The sequence below is a fragment of the Choloepus didactylus genome, chromosome 18 (assembly GCF_015220235.1).
Source record: "Choloepus didactylus isolate mChoDid1 chromosome 18, mChoDid1.pri, whole genome shotgun sequence".
Classification (NCBI taxonomy): Eukaryota; Metazoa; Chordata; class Mammalia; order Pilosa; family Megalonychidae; genus Choloepus; species Choloepus didactylus.
In genome coordinates, this window is record NC_051324.1 from 51,668,040 (window position 1) to 51,687,741 (window position 19,702).

The 19,702-nt window shown below is 54.1% G+C and overlaps 3 protein-coding genes across 9 annotated transcripts in view; 1 reads left to right on the forward strand and 2 right to left on the reverse strand.

Moving 5' to 3' along the window:
- Positions 1-311: 311 nt before the first annotated feature.
- On the reverse strand, positions 312-7,996 carry KAT2A (lysine acetyltransferase 2A). 5 transcript variants are annotated; one of them, XM_037810183.1, is made up of 19 exons: positions 7,594-7,996; positions 7,333-7,456; positions 6,832-6,977; positions 6,639-6,728; positions 6,166-6,347; positions 5,880-6,071; positions 5,549-5,642; positions 4,869-5,031; positions 4,559-4,669; positions 4,336-4,472; positions 4,030-4,238; positions 3,689-3,815; positions 2,651-2,761; positions 2,114-2,257; positions 1,696-1,810; positions 1,537-1,573; positions 1,401-1,464; positions 1,177-1,261; positions 312-1,063 (listed from the first exon to the last, which is right to left on the reverse strand). In XM_037810183.1, exons 1-19 carry the CDS (start codon positions 7,924-7,926, stop codon positions 870-872), a joined length of 2,658 nt encoding a protein of 885 aa, XP_037666111.1. In that variant the 5' UTR covers positions 7,927-7,996; the 3' UTR covers positions 312-869. The 5 variants fall into 5 exon arrangements, with proteins under 5 accessions (XP_037666111.1, XP_037666110.1, XP_037666112.1 ...); XM_037810182.1 differs by having other exon boundaries at positions 4,336-4,475; XM_037810184.1 differs by lacking the exon at positions 5,549-5,642 and having other exon boundaries at positions 4,336-4,475; positions 4,869-4,975.
- HSPB9 (heat shock protein family B (small) member 9) lies at positions 7,883-9,811 on the forward strand. Its single transcript, XM_037810203.1, has one exon. It carries the CDS (start codon positions 9,295-9,297, stop codon positions 9,772-9,774), a length of 480 nt encoding a protein of 159 aa, XP_037666131.1. The 5' UTR covers positions 7,883-9,294; the 3' UTR covers positions 9,775-9,811.
- An 816-nt stretch (positions 9,812-10,627) lies between these two features.
- The window catches only part of RAB5C (RAB5C, member RAS oncogene family), a 29,228-nt gene continuing 20,153 nt past the window's right edge, over positions 10,628-19,702 (reverse strand). For all 3 annotated transcript variants that reach the window (XM_037810199.1, XM_037810200.1, XM_037810201.1), the window contains exons 2-6: positions 15,087-15,340; positions 13,446-13,597; positions 13,049-13,171; positions 12,075-12,168; positions 10,628-11,545 (exon numbers count right to left, since the gene is read on the reverse strand). In XM_037810199.1, the coding sequence (XP_037666127.1) occupies positions 11,430-11,545; positions 12,075-12,168; positions 13,049-13,171; positions 13,446-13,597; positions 15,087-15,252 (651 nt within the window). In that variant the 5' untranslated portion in view covers positions 15,253-15,340 and the 3' untranslated portion in view covers positions 10,628-11,429. The remainder of the gene's footprint in view (positions 11,546-12,074; positions 12,169-13,048; positions 13,172-13,445; positions 13,598-15,086; positions 15,341-19,702) is intronic.

The following is a 19,702-nucleotide window of genomic DNA, read 5'->3' on the forward strand; positions in this document are numbered from 1 at the left end:
GCCCTCCTCCTGGAAACCGAACTGCAGGTGCTCGGGCGGGAGGTCAGAGGTGTTGCTGTGTTGCGGACAGAGTAGCAGCTTTCACCCCCTACAGCCCCCCAGCCGCCCGGCCCCGCCCCTAGCACTGGGGCCCCGAGAAGTGGTGGGCTGCAGCCCGGCAGGTCCCATCACCCAGGGGCACGGGACTGGACCGCAGCAGGGCTGGGGAGAGCTGCCCCAGCACCACCTGAGGCTTGTTTATTGGAGGTGAGACGTCAGCATGCTCAGGCTGGAGGATGAGATGGAAGAAACAATCACACACAGAGGCAAAAAAAAAAAAAAAAAACAACCTTTATTGTTCCCTTCAACAGAATAAATCCAGGGAATGGGTAATCCCCCTGCCCCCCACCTCTGAGGGACAGACTGACAGGTGACAGTGCAAGGGGAGGCATGGCTCCTTCAGTCAGGGTGCAATTTCCAACACCTGAAGCCCACTTACCCAAACTAAAATTAGCTGTCTTAGCCCTTGAGGAAACAGCTGACCTGAGCCAGGCTCTGAATTCAGACTCCAGAGCTCTGTGGGGACCAGGTCTGGGGGCTACCGCAGCTGGGCAGGGTACGTCCTCTGCCCCCACTACACAAGAGGGGCGGGGCCCCAGACCAGGAGACCCCACCCCAAGGTGAGACACAATGAAGGGAGGGACACAGCTGCAGGCTTGGGGGTGCCTGAGGGTCCAAAAAGGGTGGTAGGAGCAGGGGCTGCAGGGGGGCGCTGACTGGAGTGTCTCAAGCTGAGAGTCAGGGGCCTGGGGCCAGGGGACCCCCAGGTGCCAAAGAAGAATCCGAGGCTGCAGGATCCCTGGGTCAGGGCTGCCTGCCGAAGCCGGGGTCTACTTGTCAATGAGCCCCCCCTCCTTGAGCTTGAAGTAGAAGAATTTCTCCAGGGCACTGGCGCAGCGGCAGTACTCGCTGTCTGGGGGGTTGTACTCGCGGCAGTTGGCGATGACTCGCTGCAGGTCAGCCACAAAGAGCTTCCGGGTCACATAGTAGCGGCTGCGCAGCCGCTCCGTCATGGTCTTCAGGTCTGGGGCAGCAGGAGAGAAGCAGCACACCCTTAAGAGGTGGAGGGGCTGGGGCCCAGGGAAGGCAGGAGTAGGTCTGGGGGCAGAGGCAGAAGGAACGGGTCCACATCCTCACCAATGGGGAAGCGGATGACCTCATAGTAGTCAGGGGCCTCCGACTTCTTCACAGGCTCCATGAAGGGCCAGGCACTGGGGTGTGACTGGAGAGGAGAGCCAAGCTGGGGGCCAGGCCCAAGGCGCCCCACGCCCAGCCCTCGGGGGACCACCCAGCCCCAGATGGGGTCACGAAGCCACGGCCACTGGCACAGGGGCCCCCAGAAAGGAACCTGGCCTCCCCACCTTGATCTGGGCCAGCAGGTTTTTGAGGGTTGTGTAGAGCTGGTCAGGGTCCTTCAGCTCCTTCCTGGGGGGCCGAGAGAGGCCAAGTCTGAGGCTCCTGGTCCCTCTGCCTCCCCCCCTCCAATACAATACTCACCCCTTCTCCTTCCCTAACGGCTTCCAGCCTGTCTCTCCTGCAAAGTGGGGCGTGGGGAGAATGTCCCTGAGAATGCCTGTCCACCCCCACAAGCAGTGTGCCCTCCTGACCCTTTAGCCAGCCCATGGACCGCCCCTCCGAGGTGAGACCCCTGCTCACGGATGCCAGGGACACTCTCCACAGGGATCTGCCTCACACCCTCCTTGAAGCAGCTGAGCCCGGGGTAGACCTTGCGGATCTGGGCCTGTTTGCGCTCTATCAACTTCTTGATGATCTGAGGGAAAGAAGGGTCTGAGGGGCCAACTCCAGCCCTGGCAACAACCCTCCTGAGGCCACTTCAACCCCCATGAGAACACCAAGGCTGCCCTGTCACTGAATCCAGGTACTCCCCCAGCCCCCCACCCTGCAAACTCCCCCCAAGAGGTAGAGCAAGATCCAAGGCCACAGCCCATCCCCACCTCACATGAGCACCTGCACGCACATGAGATCTGGGTCCGCACATGAGCTCACTCCCAGAGGCACATTCACAAAAGAACCCATGGACGTGTGCGTGCATGCGTGCACACATATACACAACCTCCTTCTGCTTCTTGATGATGTGGGACAGCTCTGTGTAGGGGATCCGGGGATTCAGCTCACACTCCATCAGGGTTGCGCCCTCATAGTCCTTGATGTAGCCCAGGTAGCGGCTCTTAGGAACCTTGATGTCCTTGGAGAAGCCCTGGAGATTGATGACCTAATCTATCAGCAAGTGTCTTCCAACTTTCCCAGCCCCTCACCCCAGGGGCACCTGAGAGGCAGCGGATGCTGTGGCCCCCCTCCCAGGGCACCTGACACAGTGCTTTGCACACAGCGAGGACTCAATGAATCTGTCCCTGGCAAGATCCCAGGTCAGCTGCCCCCTCTGACTCACACCGCAAGATCCTCCTGAGTCGCCCAGCCTGCCCTCCACTGGGGCAGCCACAGAGGGAGAACAGGAGCACGAAGGACTTCCTGCAGGTGGTAGTGGACTATGGAGCATAAAGGGACTCCCACTCCATCCACACCAGGGGGCTGGAGAGAATGACCTCTGGCCCCAGGCAGTGGGCAGGTGTGGGGTGAGGCCCAGGATCACCTGCTTTTTGAAGTAGCCAATGGCGTACTCGTCGGCGTAGGTGAGGAAGTAGAGAATGTTGTGTTTGATGTGATACTCCTTCAGGTGGTTCATCAGGTGAGTGCCATAGCCCTGCAGGGAGTGGGGGGAGCCGGGCTCACCAGGGGCGAGAGGCAGGCCTGGTGCCGGGGAGGTCACAGGAGGGCCCAGAGGAGGGGGCAGATCGGGAAGGCAGCAGGGAAGGTGACACGGCAGAGGGAGGGGAGTTGGTGGGGAGAGAAGTGAAGGGCACAGGATTACCAAGAGCTTACTCTGGGCCAGGTGCCTGGCTCAGCACGTCACAGACCCAGTCTCAAGTTAAGGCACGAGGTAGGTATCGTTACCTCCACTTTACAGGAGAGAAAGCAGAACTCAGCTATGTTAGCAAATGTGTCCAAGGGCAGGTGGCCAGCCACGGCAGAGCCAGGATCCAAACCCAGGAAGCCGATTCCAAACCAGGAAGCTGCTGTCCACAGGCAACACAGGCCCAGTCCTGGGCCTTGGGATTGTGGGGGAGGGGGAATCACGAGAGGCCTGCTAACCCCAGCATCTGAACCCTGAAGAGGCACCCTGTCTTCCTCAATTGTCGGGACCAAGGCGGCACCCCAGCGGGTGTCTTTGGGGTCAGGCAGATGTGTCTTTGGGGTCAGGCAGATGTGGAGAATGAGGGATGCTACTTGTGATCAGGGACAGTTAAAGGAGAGAATCCAGGACTACCGCCCACTATTAATTCACTAATACATGCAAATACTCTTGTGATGAAGACAACACAGATCCATTTAAAACTGTGGCAAAGTCCTGGGCTCCGTGGGGCTACAGGTGTTTTCTTAATACAGTTATCAGAAGCACCACTGCCACCTTGTGGGGATGTGAGGAACTACTGGCTACCAAAAGCTCTTCCAATTCCGAAGGGCTGGGGGGCTGCTGCATCACATGTCCTGCTGTCTAACCTGGTCCAAACTCAGAAGTGGGCGGTGGGACGTGACAGGTGGTGGGATGGGGCAGGGGCCCTGTGCTCACCTTGACCTGCTCATTTGAGGTGACTGCACAGAAGACAATCTCGGTGAAGCCCTGGGTGGGAAACATGCGGAAGCAGATCCCACCGATGACCCGCCCGTCCTTGATCAAGGCCAGGGTCTTGTGCTTCCTGAGGAGACAAGGAGCATGTCACAGACCCAGACTGTCCTCCAAAGGCTCCCTGACCCATAGCCCTGGGGGTGTGAGCTGGACTCAGGGTTGGGAAACGAGGAGCAAGAATAGCCAAAGGTTGGAGGAAGACGCTTGGGCAGGGGTGAGGGGGCCGAGGAGAGGCCCCGGGGGTGTGGTGGTGCCCTGGGGCTCAGGTTCTCCCAGGGACGCACGGGTCAAAGACGAGGCGGGCGATATACTCCTTGGGCATGCGCGGCAGCTGGTGGGAGAAGACGTTCTGCAGCCCCACGAGCCAGAGCAACACCCGCCGATTGGCCTTGGGCGTCAGCGAGTTGCCGATGACGTGGAACTCAATGATGCCGCGGCGCTCCTCCAGGCGGGCTGTCTCATCCCGGGCCGCGTTGGCTGACAGCAGGCTGGTCTGGGCACCAGAGGAGGAGCAGTGAGCAGGGTCTTGGGTCATCAAGGGTCTCCTCTCCCACCCACTGACAGAGGGGCCAGCAAGCCGGGCTGCCCACCTCGGGCCCCAGCATGGCGGCAGGGTCAGTGATGGTCAGCATGACCTCGTTGACCAGCTCCATGGGGATGTCGCCCATCACACGGAGCCGCTTGGCATCCTCCAGGGTCAGGTTCTCTGGGAGCTTCCTCTTCTCACCTGCTGGGGAGGTTGGCAAGGTCGCCCGGTGAAAGAGGTTGGAAGAGGGGTGGATGAGGGTCAGAGGTCAGGGGTCAAGTACCCACCTGGCATGGGTTCAGCCCCTCCAGAATCCAGGCTCAGGGAGCTGTTGCTGCCCCCACCCATGGTGGGGCTGAAAATGGGGGCGCTGGGAACAACTGCCGCACTGACCGTGGCTGAGAGAGAGAGATGGAAAACTCAGGGCATGGGGACTGGAGATATGGGCAGATCTCTCCAAGGGATACAGCCCTCTGAACCCCAGTTGAGCACCCCAGCCCTGGCATTTCATCCCTGCTGCCCTTCTCAGCATCGCCCCTACCCTCTGGGAAGCTTGGCTCAGCCAGGAGGGCCAAGCAGGGCCCCAGCAGCACATACCCGGCCTGGGCACCAGCTGTGTTCCCTCTGAGGGTGGCATGGTGAAGCCTGACTCCCAGATGGGTGAGCTGGCCCCATAGATCTCCTCCTCCAGCATGGACAGGAATCTGCGGGAGGGCATAGTCTGTCCCACAGCTCTGTCCCTCCAGCCAAGAGTGGAGCCCTGGGCCAGGCACCAAAGGAGCAGGAGGCAAGTTAGAGAGTGGGACCCTGCCCTCAGGGAACTGGGAGTCTGAGAGAGGCGACAGCCGCTGCCTTCTGGGGACCCCTAGTCTGAAGGGGGAGGTGCAGCACGCTGCCTTCTGGGAGACCCCGTCAATGGTGGAAGACGGACACATCTAGGACAGAGATCAAAGGGGCCACTTCCTGCCCTGATGTGCAGCACAGGGAGGCAGGGTCTGAGCTGATCTGATGCCACCCCAAGCGGTGTGGCCGGGCAGGCCACCAAGCCACCCTGAGCCTCAGTTCGCTCGGTATCAACATGGGGCTCAGAGGCTGCCCCATCCTGCCACCTCTTATTCCCACCTGGCAGCAGAAGGGGCGCTTGAGGGCCAGGATTAGTAAGTAAAGACTTCTTGAAGAGGGGGGCTGTGAGGCAGACTTAAAATGGGAGGAAGGTGTGGCAGAAGGGGGGAAGACGTTATAGAAAGGACTAGAACAGGGATGGAAATAGGTTTCACCTCAGGTGTAAGCTCTGGTTTCTTGGAGTGCTGTGGTGGGAAGGACTCTGAGGCTGTGTCCAGGCCCCGTGGGAAACAATGAATAATGTCTATCCTGGGTGTGGGAGGGGGTAGCATTAGAACCAAGCCATGTACCTGCCATCCCCAGACAAGTACGTGCAAAGGCAAATACTAGTAAGTTGCATCTGGGTTGTGGGCGAGTCTGCCCAGTAGACACCCAGAGCCCAGGAGACCCATGGGGGGAGAGGAGGGGTCAATCCGGGACGCCTTCCTGGGAAAGGGGGTACAACAGTGAGGGTGCAGAATCCTGATGGGCCAGAACCAGCCTTACTTGGGGAAGTGGGTGAGGATCAGGGTCCTCTTCTCGGGTACCAGCTTGTCCTTCTCCACTCGGAACTTCTCTAGCAGCTGCCGGCGGGTAACGGTGAAGATGGAGCGGAGGAGGCTTCGCCCAAAGACATGAGTGGTCTCATAGCGGGGGAGGCTGTCGCAGCTCTGGGGCACGTGGCAGTAACAGAGCCATCTGCGGGGACAGGAGGCGGCAGGTGAGAGCAGTAACCACTGAATCCAGGCTGGGCCTACACAACTCTCCCCATGCTGCCCCTGGCTGGGCCTACCTGGTGTAATTGACCTTGTAGGTGGCCACGTCCTCAGCCTGGGACCTCTGCCGAAACTGGGCTGGCGTCTCAAGCTTCCAGTAGTTAAGGCAGAGCAGGAACATCTTTGAGAGCTCGAACATCGTCTGCCGCTCCCGGGGAGCCAGGTGGCTGAACTTGTACTGCACAAAGTTCAGCACGCCCTGAGAAGGTGGGGTAAACGAACAGGGGACTTGGCCTGAGCAGCCAACAGGGGCTTCTTATTCAAAAGCGGGTGCTCCCCGAAGGCAGGGACCAGGCTCTCCTTCACTCTGGGGCTCTTGGCAAAGAGAAACTATGCCCACTCCTCTGCCCTGAGATTAGCACAAAATCTCCTTTCGTCTCTGAACCTCCCCTGTGCTCAGTTTGAGAAGGATGGAGAATGCAGGCTCCCCACTCCTCCAAGCAGCTGCCTCAACCCCCCCATTCTCCTCTTACCATGTTCTCCATCCCACCTGCTCAATATTAGGCTTCTCAAATGGGGGACTGCCCAGGGACCCCTCCACCACAGGCCGTGTCATCTGCAGGATGCATTTCCGCAGGAGCTGGGGGGAAGGGGAAGGTGGGAGTACCGGTCAGCAGAGCTCAGAGCTGCAGACCCTCTTTGCCTCATCTTCACCCACACACCCTCATCTGGAGGAAGCTCACCTTGAAGAGGTAGAAATACACCTGCTTGGTGTCCGTGTCCTCCTCCTTGTGAACAGACATGAACAGGTTCTCCACATCTACCACCATCCCCAGCAGCCGGTTAATCTCATCCTCGGACACATTCTCCAGGTGGGACACGTGGTCCGCTGCAAAAGGGACAGGTGGTAGAGTTGGGAAGGATGGGGAAATCAACATGGGCTTCTGCCCTTCTTCATAGACCCCCCCAAATACTCCCTCAGCTCCTCCAAGCAGTGTGAACAGCCAAGGAGACTGCACCCATGTCAGCCCTCCTCGGGGGGTGGGGAGGGTGGCCCTTGCCTTTTCTGGACTGGCAGATTTCCCTTCTCCTCTGGTGGGGCATATACACCCCCAACCCCATCCCTCCTTAGGAGACATCTTTGGTTTTTCAGATGTCAGGCTTTGTGGCACTTGAATTAACCTGTCCGAGCAGGGCCCACCAACACCCCCTGGCCCCAGGTACTAGGGTGCTGCCGGCCTTACCCAAGGGATGCTCACAGCTGCGGCACAGCTCACTCAGGTTGGCGGCTGGCTGCTGCAGGTCCATGCGGGGTGCCGTGGGGGGCTTGGGGTTTTTCCAGCCATTACACTTGCAGGTCTCATTGGCCTGGAGACAGAAATATCAGTCATTGACCCGGCAACCGGGGGCAATTATTCACTCCTTAGCCAGAGCCTGCATCCATTCGCATCGGAGCCCCTGGATGCCCCGAGCCCCGCCCCTTTCACCCCAGGCCCCGCCCCCACCTTGCAAGCAGAGAAGACCCCTAGCTTCTCAAGCTTCTTGGCGCGCGGCAGCCCCCGGACTTGCGCTTTCCTCTGGCTGGCACGTTGCTGCTGGCTCAGGCCAGGTCGAGCCGGATCCCCCCCGCTCCCGGTCCCCCCACTTCCTACTCCAGTCCCCCCAGTCCCTGTGCTCCCGGCTGGGGCTGCAGCTGAGACGGGGGCTGGTGCCGGGGTGGGAACTGGAGCCGAAGCCGAGCTGGGGGCAGGAGTAGGAGTTGGGGCAGGGGCTGGGGACTGAAGGGGACGGGGCTGCGCAACCAGGGTCGCGGTCGGGGCCTGGGAAGCTTCCGCCATGGCCTCCCCCGCAGCGGAGCGCGGCGCGGCGCTCCCAGCCCTAGGGCCGCATGGGCAACCGGCGCTCAGTGCGCAGGCGCCGCTGCCCCGGAGCATGATGGGAGTTGTAGTCTGCCATCGCCGCTCCCCTCGGCTTCCAGCTTCCAGACTTTTCTGTGCTATCTCTTGGTCTTCGACAGCCAAGTGAGGCCCGAGTGAGTAACCCAGGTTGACCCCTCTTCACTTCTAATTCTTCATAGAGGCTTCCGCGATAGTCAGGATTACTGTCCTTTTGGGGACAAGTGCGGGCATCCTAGGAAACAGGCTCCTGCTTGGAGGAATGGAGTACCCTGCCCACCTCCCTCTTACCCTACTGTCACCCCCATCTCCGGCAGAGGCCTTGTCCCACATGTCTTGGGGACAGAATTGCAATTTAGCACCGGTTCTATTTCCTGAGCTGTGTAGTGATGACACAGGGGTGTTTGCTTTGTGATAATTCATCAACTGTACCTTTTGTGTACGTTTCTGTATGTATGTTATATTTCAATAAAAAGAGTTTATTATAAAAGTACCGAGCGCCAGAGGCATGGCTGTGGTCACAAAGAAGGCTGAGGCGAGGATGAGGTAGAGAGCACTTGGTACAGCCTGATTCTCCCTCCCCAGACCGAGGGCAATTTGGGGGCAGCCCTGCGCCTTCATTTTTGTGGGCCGGAAGCTCAGCCCTGGGCCTGCGGCACAGTAGACTCCAGGGATGGATGAATAAAAGGCAGAAAGACGGGTCTGTCTCCCAATCCCCCTGCATCAGCACGAGGGAGAAACCATCGCGGGCGGTCAGGAAAAGGCAGGACGTCCAAAGAATGGAAGAACACGCCTGGAAGGTCACACTCTGCAAACTCAGTCCTCTTGCCCTCAGGCCTGATTCTCAGAAGGGCAAGAGTGCCCCCTCCCAGCCCAGCGGCTCAATCTGATCTCCTGTCTGTGGCCCTGACCTGTCCAGGCCAGAGTTGATCCAGTTCAATCACAGTCCGGCCGCCCTGGCCCCCTGGCGGAGGTGCGGGAGGGCCCGAGGATGGGGGAACACCCAGGATAAATCAGGAGCGGGAGCGCCAAGGCGGCTGACAACCTGACCCTCAGAGGCAGGACGTGCACAGCTGACCCTGAATCCTGCCAAAGCGACCCTCGCTGCAATGCAGCGGAAGTGTGCAGAAGGGAAGGGCACCGAGCTGAACAGAGCTGAGCTGGGCGGAGTGGCGTAAGGGCGCCACGCGAAGGCGGGAAGCCACGCGGAGCCCCTCGGGGCCCCTCCCCTCTGGGGCATCTGCGCCTGTGAGCGCGCCCGGAGCCCTGTGCTTGCAGCCGCGCGTGCCTGGACAGCAGTTGCTCAGTCGGATGCAGCGGGGCGGGAGCAGCCACTCTAACGAGAACCAGGTGGCTTCCCGGCGCCCCAGCGTGGCCCTCGCTGAACGAAACCAGGGGGCCACGCTGCCGGTGCGGCTGCTCAGGGACACTCCAGGAGCTGCGCGGGCTGACCATGTGGAGGACGGCTTCCAGATGAAGGTGGACGCCCACGGCTTCACCCCCGAAGAACTCGTGGTGAAGGTGGACGGCCGTTCGCTGACAGTGACCGGACATCAGGAACTGGAGGCCAGCGGCCCGGATGGGGCCGGCTACCGAATGGCGCGGAAGGTGCACCGGGAAGTGCGTCTGCCGCCTGAAGTGGATCCGGCCTCCATGAGCTGCTGCCTGACGCCCTCCGGCCAGCTGTGTTTCCGAGGCCAGTGCCCTTCACTGCCTTCTCCTGAAGCCCAAATTGGACCGGCCCCAAGACTCAGGGGCCAGGGTTCTAAGAAGGGTCCTAACCCAGCCTGAGCCAGTAAACATCCGTGCTGTGCAGCAGCCTCAGTGTCTGTGGTCTTTTTTGGGGGTTGGGGTCAGAGGCAGGGCAAAGGGACTAGAGCCACAGGTAGAGGGGAGCCGAGTGGAGGGCCCAGGCAGGCAGGATAGGCACCTCAAGATGGTGATCCACCAAGGATCAAGGTCCCTGGGGTCCTGGGCAAAGCTGAAGAGGACAGCGTTGCCCTGCTCAGCTCAGCTCACTGCCCGTCTCCAGCCTTTGGCGGCCGAGAGCAACAACTCCAGCAGGGAGCAGCAGAGGGCTGGGGGGCCAAGAGCTGCCCGGCTCCAGAGTCAGTAGAGGGCCCTGAGAGACCAGGGAGGGTGTAGCTCAAGCCTGGGGTGTGGATGGGTGCTGTGGAGGACAGGCGTGGTGAGGAAAGCCAGGCACTGCAGCACTGGCCCAAAGACCAGTCCAGGGTTCTAGAGGCCATGGATGTTCCTTCCTCTTCAGGGATGAGGGTAAGACCAAATCCCTTACAGACCAACCCAAAACCCTCAGAGGTTGCTTCTGGTATCTCAGAGACCAAAAATCTGCAAATACAGAGTATATGTCACCCAGATGTCATCTGGAGGAGGTGGGAGGGAAAGGCAATTGTGGTGAATTTCAGCCCCAGGTCATTCTTATCCCTCCCCACCCCATTAGTGCTGGTAACAGCAAGGGCCTCTTTCTCTTGTTTACCATGACCACCAGCATCCCCTCACATTAGGGGAAAAAAACCCACTTTCGTTTGACAAGATTCAGTGGTTCATCTTAAATTCACTTCAAGAAAACTCAAGAAGGCATGGTCTGATAAACTCTGCCAGATAAACACAAGCAAGACAAGTGCAAGGTCGATCGATCGGCTGACTATATTGACAAGATACTGATTGGTTACATGTTGAAGAAAACATACAATACAAAATACAGAAAAAGTTGGTTCCATCCCCTTCCACGCCCCCCCCTTACCCACCCCCCCCTGAATACTCATCATCGTGATTTGGTCAGAAGAGGGCTTCAAAGCCAGAGGTCAGGGTGACCAAGGGGGGTGGGGTGGGGCTGATGGGTTCGTGGCTGTCACAATAATTCATGTAATAATTCATTGTGGTAATGTGGTGTCTCTCCCTGCTGTGAAGGGGGGTGGGCTGCAGCCCGAGGACAGCCAGCTGAGGGAAGAGCTTCCTCTCCCTTCCCTCACCCCTACGGCCTTCCCCACCACCCCAAACCAAGCCCAAGGTAAGGGTGAGGATGCTCTTACTGGGCCTGCTATTCAGCAAGAGGGAAAGGAAGGGTAACTGCTCCACCCTCCTGTCCTCAGATACAAGGGCAGGGGGAACAGGAGCAGGTGGCTACTACCAGCGAAGGAAAAGTGGGGGAGCAGTAGAAAGGGAGGAAGTGGGAAGAGCAAAAGATCTTATATATTAAAAAAGTGACTTAAGACTTAAAATTGAATTAGTATTTGTACAGAAAGGTGCAGGTGGAATAACTCACTCTGGCCTATGATCAAAATTATATGGAGAAATCATGGTGGAGCTCTCCCCCTGCCGCCCACCCCAGCAGTGCCCGAGTCGTTAAATGCGATTGGTTAGAGTGGATTCCAGTCGGGTCATTCAGGCAAAGGAGATGGGAGCAGTGGGCAGGCAAGGGGGGCTCAGTTGCTGCAGCACTGGCTCCGGCTGGCTGGATTGTTCTCCTGGAGGTCCACACCTCGGTTCCGGCCTGGAGCACCAGCTGTATTCTGGGGTTCGTTCTTGGGGAGCTTTTTAGCTGTTTTGGATAGGAGGAGAAAAATGCATTTGAGCAGGAGGGGTACACCAACACTCTCCTCCAATTCTACCTGAGAAGAATTGGGCCCTTCCTCCCCTATCAGTGATAACATATATCGAAGGCTTCCACATGCCAGGCATGTTCGGAGTGTTTCAGGAAACTGAGGCAGAGAGAGGTGAAGTGACTTGCCCCAGGCCTCAGAGTTAATTAAGTGGTAGTTAGGATGTGAACCCGGGCAGGATGACTCCTGAGCCAGTGAGCTAAAAAAATCCTAAGAAGTGAGTGGGGGGATGGTGATGGCTGTTTCTGAAATGGGCTGCAAGTTAAAGAGTCAGGGAATGAAATGTTGAGACACTGGCTCAGGCTTCAGGAACTTCTGGGGTGAACGACCTACATGTGGGAGTCAGATGAAGAAGAATGGCAAAACCTTGTTTGGTTAAGGAACCCCCCCACAGACCTACTACAGAACAGAAGGCAAGTCCTGTATCCGTGGTGGTGTGTGGTGTGGAGGACACAAGAGGCGACCCACCTATTGCCATGAAAATTTCATTCACGTTCATTGCGGTCTTTGCTGATGTCTCCATGAACAGCAAACTGTTGTCATCTGCATAGGCTTGTGCTTCCTGGTTGGGATGGAGGTGAGAAAGAGGAGGGAAATGTCACAGTTGGCAGGGGCTGAGGCCCAAGATAGAAATCTTCCCTGATCACAACAGAGGGGCTGGACAAATGCAGGGGCTTTGCGGCTTAAAGGCTCTTCAGCTCTGGGTTCTCCCAAGACATCTGCACTGTGCCCCCATTCCTCCACTTCTCCTACAGTCTTTGGAGTTCAAGAGTATCGACAGGTGTCTTACTCAGGTTTCCTTAGGCTCATTCTGTCTACTTGCTCTTCAAAATTAGAAGATAGGAAATACTTCTAGAAAGTTATTCTACAAATACACTTGCGCATTTGGACAAAAGCACAGGTAGTGGACACTGACCACAACACTGTTTCCAGTCTTTTGCTATTACAAACGACCTGGAAGACCATCGACACTGGACTGGTGAAAAAGAAATTACGATATTAAGATAATTAGTATACAGAAAGAGATTCATATATGTGTGTATTTCTGGAAAGGTAAGAAACTGTGGGAACTTGGGGGAAGGGAGACTGGGTTTCTAGGTTAGAGGCGACTTAATTATTTCATTCTATATACCTTCTTGTACTGTTTAAATTTTACTATGTACATATATAAGATAGAAAAAGTATTTTTTTCTATAAATTTACTTAAAAATTTATATAAGAAAAAAATAAGCACAGCTTCATTTATACATATTCATACACATGCTCCACTGCCAAAGAAAAAGAACCAGGAGAGGCAGGTGACAATTCCTTTTCAGGCCCAAGCTTGAGTCACAGAAAAGATTGAAGCTCCCTGCTCCCTGCTGAAAGCTCCCTGAGCAGCCTGGAGGAAGCCACATGGAGAGAGCTTACTCCTTCCCCGCAAATCCTGCCCATCCTCCCACCTGGAATTCCACGGCTCTCTTGCTGGCCAGGTCCGCCTTGTTACCCGCGAGCGCGATGACAATGTTGGGGCTGGCCTGTCTCTGTAACTCTTTCACCCAGTTCTTGGCCCGTGCAAAGGTATCCTGGGGAGACAGAGCCAGGAGGTCAGGGGGACAGAGGTGGCATTCTGCCCAGGGCTGCTCACCAGAGAAGCTTAAGCTGGCAAAGCCAAAGTGTCTCAGGCATTACTACCCTAAAAATTCTGACGAGATGCTCCCGAACAATAGAAAAAGCCTGCCCCCACCCCATCCAGGAACAGAGAGGGTCGAAGGGCCTGAAAAGGGAGCCTCTCTAATCCAATACTTGGGGCTTTAAGAAGATGAAGGGCAAGGAAGAGAAGAAAGGGCAGATCTTTACTGTGTTGGTGATGTCATAGACCACGATGGCAGCCTGGGCCCCCCGATAGTACATGGGGGCCAGGCTGTGATACCGCTCCTGTCCAGCTGTGTCCCAGATCTCAAACTTGACTGTTGTGTCGTCCAAGCAGACAGTCTGCGTGAGGAAGGCCGCTGTAAGAGAGAAGGTGATGCCATTAGGCAAGAACGAGTTAGAGAAACCACTGCCACGTACTCCCACCTGCTGCTGAGATGGGCACAGAAAAATCCCTAGCCTAGGAGCCAAAGCTGGCCCATGCATGGCAGGTGGAATTTGTGTTTTTGCAGCAGTGTCCTGGGGGGATGGGAAGTGCATAAGCTTTACAGACCCACCCTAGGCAAGGGCGTGGAGAGAAGAGAAGCCTACATGCATGTGATTCATTTCAGTACCACTCTCTGAAGAGGAATGAAGCAAGGGGCAGGAGAGGAAAAGCCGAGGGGCAACCTGGCTCCAAGAACAGACGGGTCAGTCTATCCTCTCTTCTTCTTCCTCTACTGCCTCCCCTCAGAGAAAACAGCCCAGCTGGAAACTTCTCTGGTCCCTCAGGCTACTTCAGCCCAGGGGTGGTGCTGACCTTTCTTCCCAGAGGACGCTCTCACGGGTTTAGCTATGCTGAGGAAGCCTAGAAGTGCACACTGTGCCACTGCCAGGCTTCTCACCTGGCCCTGCCACTTCCAGGCGCTTTGACTGACCACCCCAGCTCTAACCCAGACCCAGTCCTGCGTGACCACTCTGTGTTTTGACTTTCAGGGAATACAGTGACCCTCTCTTTGGTCTTGAGGAGGCAGGGGAACATGGGGCGCTTGTGCCTATGCTTCAAAGAAGTCCCAGAGCTGGAACAGACATGTGGGAGTCTCCTTCGCCCTGGGCCCAGCGGAGGATCCTGACAGCTCTGTGAGGAAAGCCCACTTTTCTTGCCTACCCTCCCCCACCCCAGTGAATGCCCAGGGCCACTTCCTCAGTCCCCTTGCCAGCTCCTGACTGAGTGCTGAGGAGGCAGCAGGAAGACTGCTGACAGGGCCCATTTTGTTTCCAGTTGCTGGAAGCCTCCTACCAACCAAGAGGGTAGAGAAAGGATGACTCAAGCCCAAGGACAGCCCTGGCCCCTCCAGATCTGCACTGGCCACTGAGGGAGGAGGCTGGGTCCAGACTCTCACATCCTAAATGCTGAGCACTGGGAAGTCAATGACTCGCACTGAGCTCAAGAAACAGTAAAGGTCAGCTTCAGAAACACCGGCCTACTCTCCAAGCCACTACTTATCATGCCATTTCCTGATTCTGGAAGGAGGGTGAGGCCGGGGCAGATGTATTGCTTGTTATAATCGGAAGGACTCTCGGAGATCCACACTCAGCCTCTCCCTTCCCAGTGGCTGGGCCAGAGGAAGGATCTTGGCTCAAGCCACACAAATAATAAAGAGGCCAGGATGAAAGCCAGGTCCTGACTCCCAGCTGATTCTTACTAGCAAAGCTTCTTGGGACTTTCTTGTATGGAGATCAGCTGTTGGATTCGATTCCAGGGCCAAGATGAGGCAGAGGTATGGCTGCCCTAGATGTAGTTTCCTCAATGCCAAGACATTTCTTTGGTCTCTCTGAGGTCGCTCCCACTCCCCTGTGTCCACTCACCTCCAATTGTGCTCTCCTGGTACTCGTGGAATTGTCCCTTGACAAAGCGAAGGACAAGGCTGGATTTGCCCACCGCGGACTCCCCCAGCAGGACCAGCTTAAACTGACAGATCTTGTTCCCAGCGGCTGGTCCATTGGGTCGTGCTGCAGCTCCCCGACCCGCCATGGCCCGTCCCGCTGTAGTGGTACCAGTGAGCGTGGGGGCAGGGGCCGCTGCTACGCAAAGAGGCACTTAGTGGGGAAGGGGTCTCCAACTGCAAGGGAAATCAGAAGTATCAGGTTAGTTCACATACTGTCACACAGTGAGCTCTTCCTAAGTCACAGCTCTTTCCTTTAGCCCTCCCTGATGACTTGGCTGATGGCCTCCCCTTACCCCAACTCCCCTTCCCCACTAGAAGTTAGGAGAAGATCCCTAACTAGACTGTACTACACATCTATTTGCTTTTCAGCCATCTGAGCAGTAAAGAGAAAGGCAGTCTCCCAAATTAAGGCTCATGGTTCTGAGCAAATACACAAATCTGTACATTCACCAACATAAACACACAAAGGAGAGGAGTGGGCACATGCCAACCCAGTGACAGTTTACAGGCTCCTTGGGGTACAAAAAAATGCCCAGGAAGATACTAGGATTTAGGTCAACAAACAATGAACTTCCAGTCTGTTAGCTAGGAGTACAGCCTGCCTCTGTGCAGAGCCAGAGTGGGTGGTGAAGCAGACAAGGGCACAGGGAGTCCCAATAGAAGGCTCCTTAGATAAGGTGCTTGGCCAACCTCTTGGACATTCAGGGGCAGGGTCTGGCCACTGCAAGTTGCTATCAAAATAGCCCTTTTCTCCTGCTATCTTCAGAAGGACCAACTGACTTTCTCTTTTTGGGGCTGGATTGTGTGCCTCTGTGGCTCCAGAATAACAGCAAGATTTCACTCTCTCATCCTGAGCCTTTTTTCCAGTTCTCTAACTTTTTGATCAGCCAGAAGTCTCACACACATTAAAAAACAAGACACACACATAAACAAACACACATTGAAGCCAGAGCTCTGCTGGCAGTCAGATCAGCTGCCAACTTTCCCTTTTAAATAGAGGCCTCACTTCTATTCTCTACTGGCAGAGGCAAGGGTGACACAGAGAAAGAATAAGGGGGAGGGGATGTGGGAGGGCAGAGACATCCATGAGACACCAAGACCTGTGCCACCAACAGCTGGTATTCCAGGAATACTGACATCTTAGTCATGGGTAGTGATAGCTTCAAAAGCCACAAACTTTTTTCTTTTCTTTTTTTCAAGATTTAGAACTGCAAAGAAAGATGAGGAGTCTATCTCCAGAAGCCTCTAGAAGATATCAGAACATATAGAGATTGGTTTACAAACGAAAGACTCTGAGTAGATATTCTGTCTTGAATACTGTCTAGCATTTGAAACCAGAATGGGAAAAAAAAAGTTTTTATTGTTGCTTACTGGAGTCGATACAGGAGGGGTCTTTGGAACAAGATCCCAGGGAGAGCCCTAGACTGCCCAATGAGCAAGGAGAGTTCATTCCCTTACAGCCAAGACACAGGGGTATAAATGAATCGGAGATGTCTGTGGGAAGCAAATGGTCTGCGCTCATGCAAGAAGCTGACGGCAAAGGGCTCGCCTTGTTCAACCTCAAATCGTTTTTCACATCCAAGTTCTTCCAGCAACTGGTTTAAAAACTCAGCCTCAGGAAGCATGATTCACTAACCAGGAACAAGAGTTTCCTTTCTGGACAGTACCAAAGGAAAAGAGGCTTGAAACGGGGGCCACCTCTTCCCCAAAAGTACAAGGAAGGAAACACAGGGTGGTGGTGGGAAGATCTCAATCTGTAACAAGAAATGCTGTTTTTGAAATTCTTTGTAACTTAAGAGGCCGTTTCATCTCACCAGTCAATGATGTTTGCAAGGCTATACAACCCTTGAGACAAGGTAACTCCCAGGTTCTGCCGTCATCAGGCCACTCTCTCTGCTGGGGGAAGGACGATGTGGGTAGATCCCACCCTGAGTTTGGTTTTGGGTTGCTGCATGAATGAGACTCTGTTTTTGTGGCAGTGGCTTTGCCGGCCCAGCCAGCTCTGGTCTGGGTCAACAGTCACACTGATCCTGCAGTGTCTGGTTATTCTCAACAGTGGGAGAAGAAACCACAACAGATTACAATTGGTCATTACCAGGAGTCCACATGATACATAACTTAGATGGGCAATAAAGAGCAGATGGAGCACTGGAGGAGGTATGGCTGAGTGGGGAGAGGGGAACAGAAGATGAAGTCCTCCAGTCCCAACAAAAACCCAAGCAGCTGGGGGTGAGGGTTACTGGCCTGGGGAATAACCAGCACCTCCAAGTCTGGAAAAATGGAGGAAACAAATCTAAGTCTTGCCCTGTCAAACCAGTGAGTTTCCGACCTGCCCAGATAGAATGTAATTTTTTTTTTCTTTTAAAACAAGCCAGAAGGGAAAACAGCTTTTAGGTGGTGGTTCTCAGCCCCTAGAGATTCCAATGCAGATTTTCAGTGAGGCCTGGCATCTGTATTTTTTATTTAAAGTACCATGGTGCCAGTGAGGGACAGCAAGGGCTAGAGCAGCTGGCTCAGCGGGTAGAGCACAGGTATCGGCTTCAGACAGCAAAGGGCAGGATTCCCTCCTGCCACTGCCAGGGTCATCTCATAGAAGCCACCTGAATTCTGAGCCCCAGTGTTCCCATCATCAATACAGGGTTACAAGGATTAATGAGAGTGTCTGCCAAGTGTCTAGCACATAAAATGTTAAATAAACAGTAGCTAATGGTACTGACATTATTCTAAGACTGTTGGGGAACAGACCCCAGACCCCACAACAAACCGAGACAGGCTGCACCTGGCACAAACTGGTTAGTTACTTTTTGTACCTGGACTCTGGTCCTGACTTCTAGAGACACCTGAAAATGCATACACACACAGCACTTTTCATAGCCTGTTGCCTCATGGTTTTCCTGGCACTGTTTAGTGATCACATGAGCAGAGGTGTCAAACTTTCTCAGACAGTAAAGCACTGAGGAGGCTGATTTTGCAAAGAAGGGATGGTTAAGACAGGCAAAGGCCAGGCCCAGCTCCCCAGGAAGCTTTGCACCACTCTTCCCACCCACAAGAAAGGGAAACAAGACTGAACCCCAGCAGATGTAAAGGTGAGTTCATGCACTAAACAAACTGTCCTGCCTCCTGGCAGTGGGAATCGAACTGCTGGGAATCTTTCCTCCTGAACCAGTGGCAAGAAATATCCACTGGTGCAGTCAAGTGATGCGATGAAAACCGAAAATAGCATAGTCAAAATCTGTGGGACCAAGGATCTGAAGAGATATTTCTCAAGGAAGATATACAAATGACCAATAAGCACACAAAAAAGATGGTCAATATCATTAGTCATCAGAGAAATAGAAATCAAAACTGCAATGAGATACCACTTCCCACCCACCAGGATGGCTAGAATCAAAACGTCAGCTAACAGTAGTGTTGGCAAGGAAGTGGAGAAATCGGAACCCTCATACACTGCTGGTGGGAATGTAAAATGGTGCAGCTGCTTTGGAAAGAGTTTGACAGTTACTCAAACAATTAAACAGTTACCATATGATCGAGCAATTCCACCCCTAGGTATGTACCGAAAGAAGTGAAAACATGTCCACCCAAAAATCTGTACACAAATGTTCATAGCAGCATTATTCGTAACAGCCCCAAAGTGGAAACAACCCAAACATTCATCAACTGACAAATGGATAAAAAAAATGTGGTCTATCAATGCAATGGATGAAAAAGGCCATAAAAAGGAATGAAGTACTGTTCCATGCTACAACATGAAACATGAAAATATGATGCTTAATGAAAGAAGGCAACCACAGAAGATCATACATTATATGATTCCATCTACAGGAAAGTCCAGAATAGGGACATTTATAGATAGTAAATAGATTAATGGTTGTTTGGGGGGTGGGGTGGGGAGTGGTGGCAGGAATGAAGCGGGAGATATAGGGGTGATAGCTAGTCCCATACTTCCTGCTACTTGTACAACTTTCCCTATTATTAACACTTTGCATTCGTGTGATACCTTAAGGAAAAATGATGAAATAATATTTTTATAATTATACTACTAACTATACTCCATAGTTTACATTAGGGTTTACTGTTTGTGTTGTACTGTCCTATGGTTTAAAAATTTTTTCTGGTAACATACATATAACCCAAAATTTCCTATTTTATTCACTTTCAAATATACAGTTCAGTGGTGTAAATTACATTCACAATGTTGTACAACCATCACTACCTCCATTACCAAAACTTTATCATCACCCCAAACAGAAACTTGGTACCTATTAAGCATTAACTCCCCGTTTTCCAACCCCATCCCTGCCCGTCATATTCTAATTATTCTAATTTCTAACTCTGTAAATTTGCGTATTCTAATTAGTTCATGTAAGTAATATCATATATTTGTGTCTAGATTATTTCACTCAACATAATGCCTTCAAGATTTATCCATTTTGTTGCATGTATCAAAAGATTAAACAGAGTTACCATATGATTTTACAGTTGAATATTTGTTTATATATACCACAATTCGTTTATCCATTCATACACTGATGG

What these genes read in the sequence shown, in the direction of transcription:
- KAT2A (XM_037810182.1), bottom strand. Translation starts at nt 7,926, where the DNA reads ATGGCGGAAGCTTCCCAGGCCCCGACCGCGACCCTGGTTGCGCAGCCC. An exon ending in CCTCAAATGAGCAGGTCAAG is followed by an intron (nt 2,762 to 3,688) that starts GTGAGCACAGGG and finishes CACTCCCTGCAG; the next exon opens with GGCTATGGCACTCACCTGAT. An exon ending in GGAGAGTGTCCCTGGCATCC is followed by an intron (nt 1,574 to 1,695) that starts GTGAGCAGGGGT and finishes CCCACTTTGCAG; the next exon opens with GAGAGACAGGCTGGAAGCCG.
- HSPB9 (XM_037810203.1), top strand. Translation starts at nt 9,295, where the DNA reads ATGCAGCGGGGCGGGAGCAGCCACTCTAACGAGAACCAGGTGGCTTCC.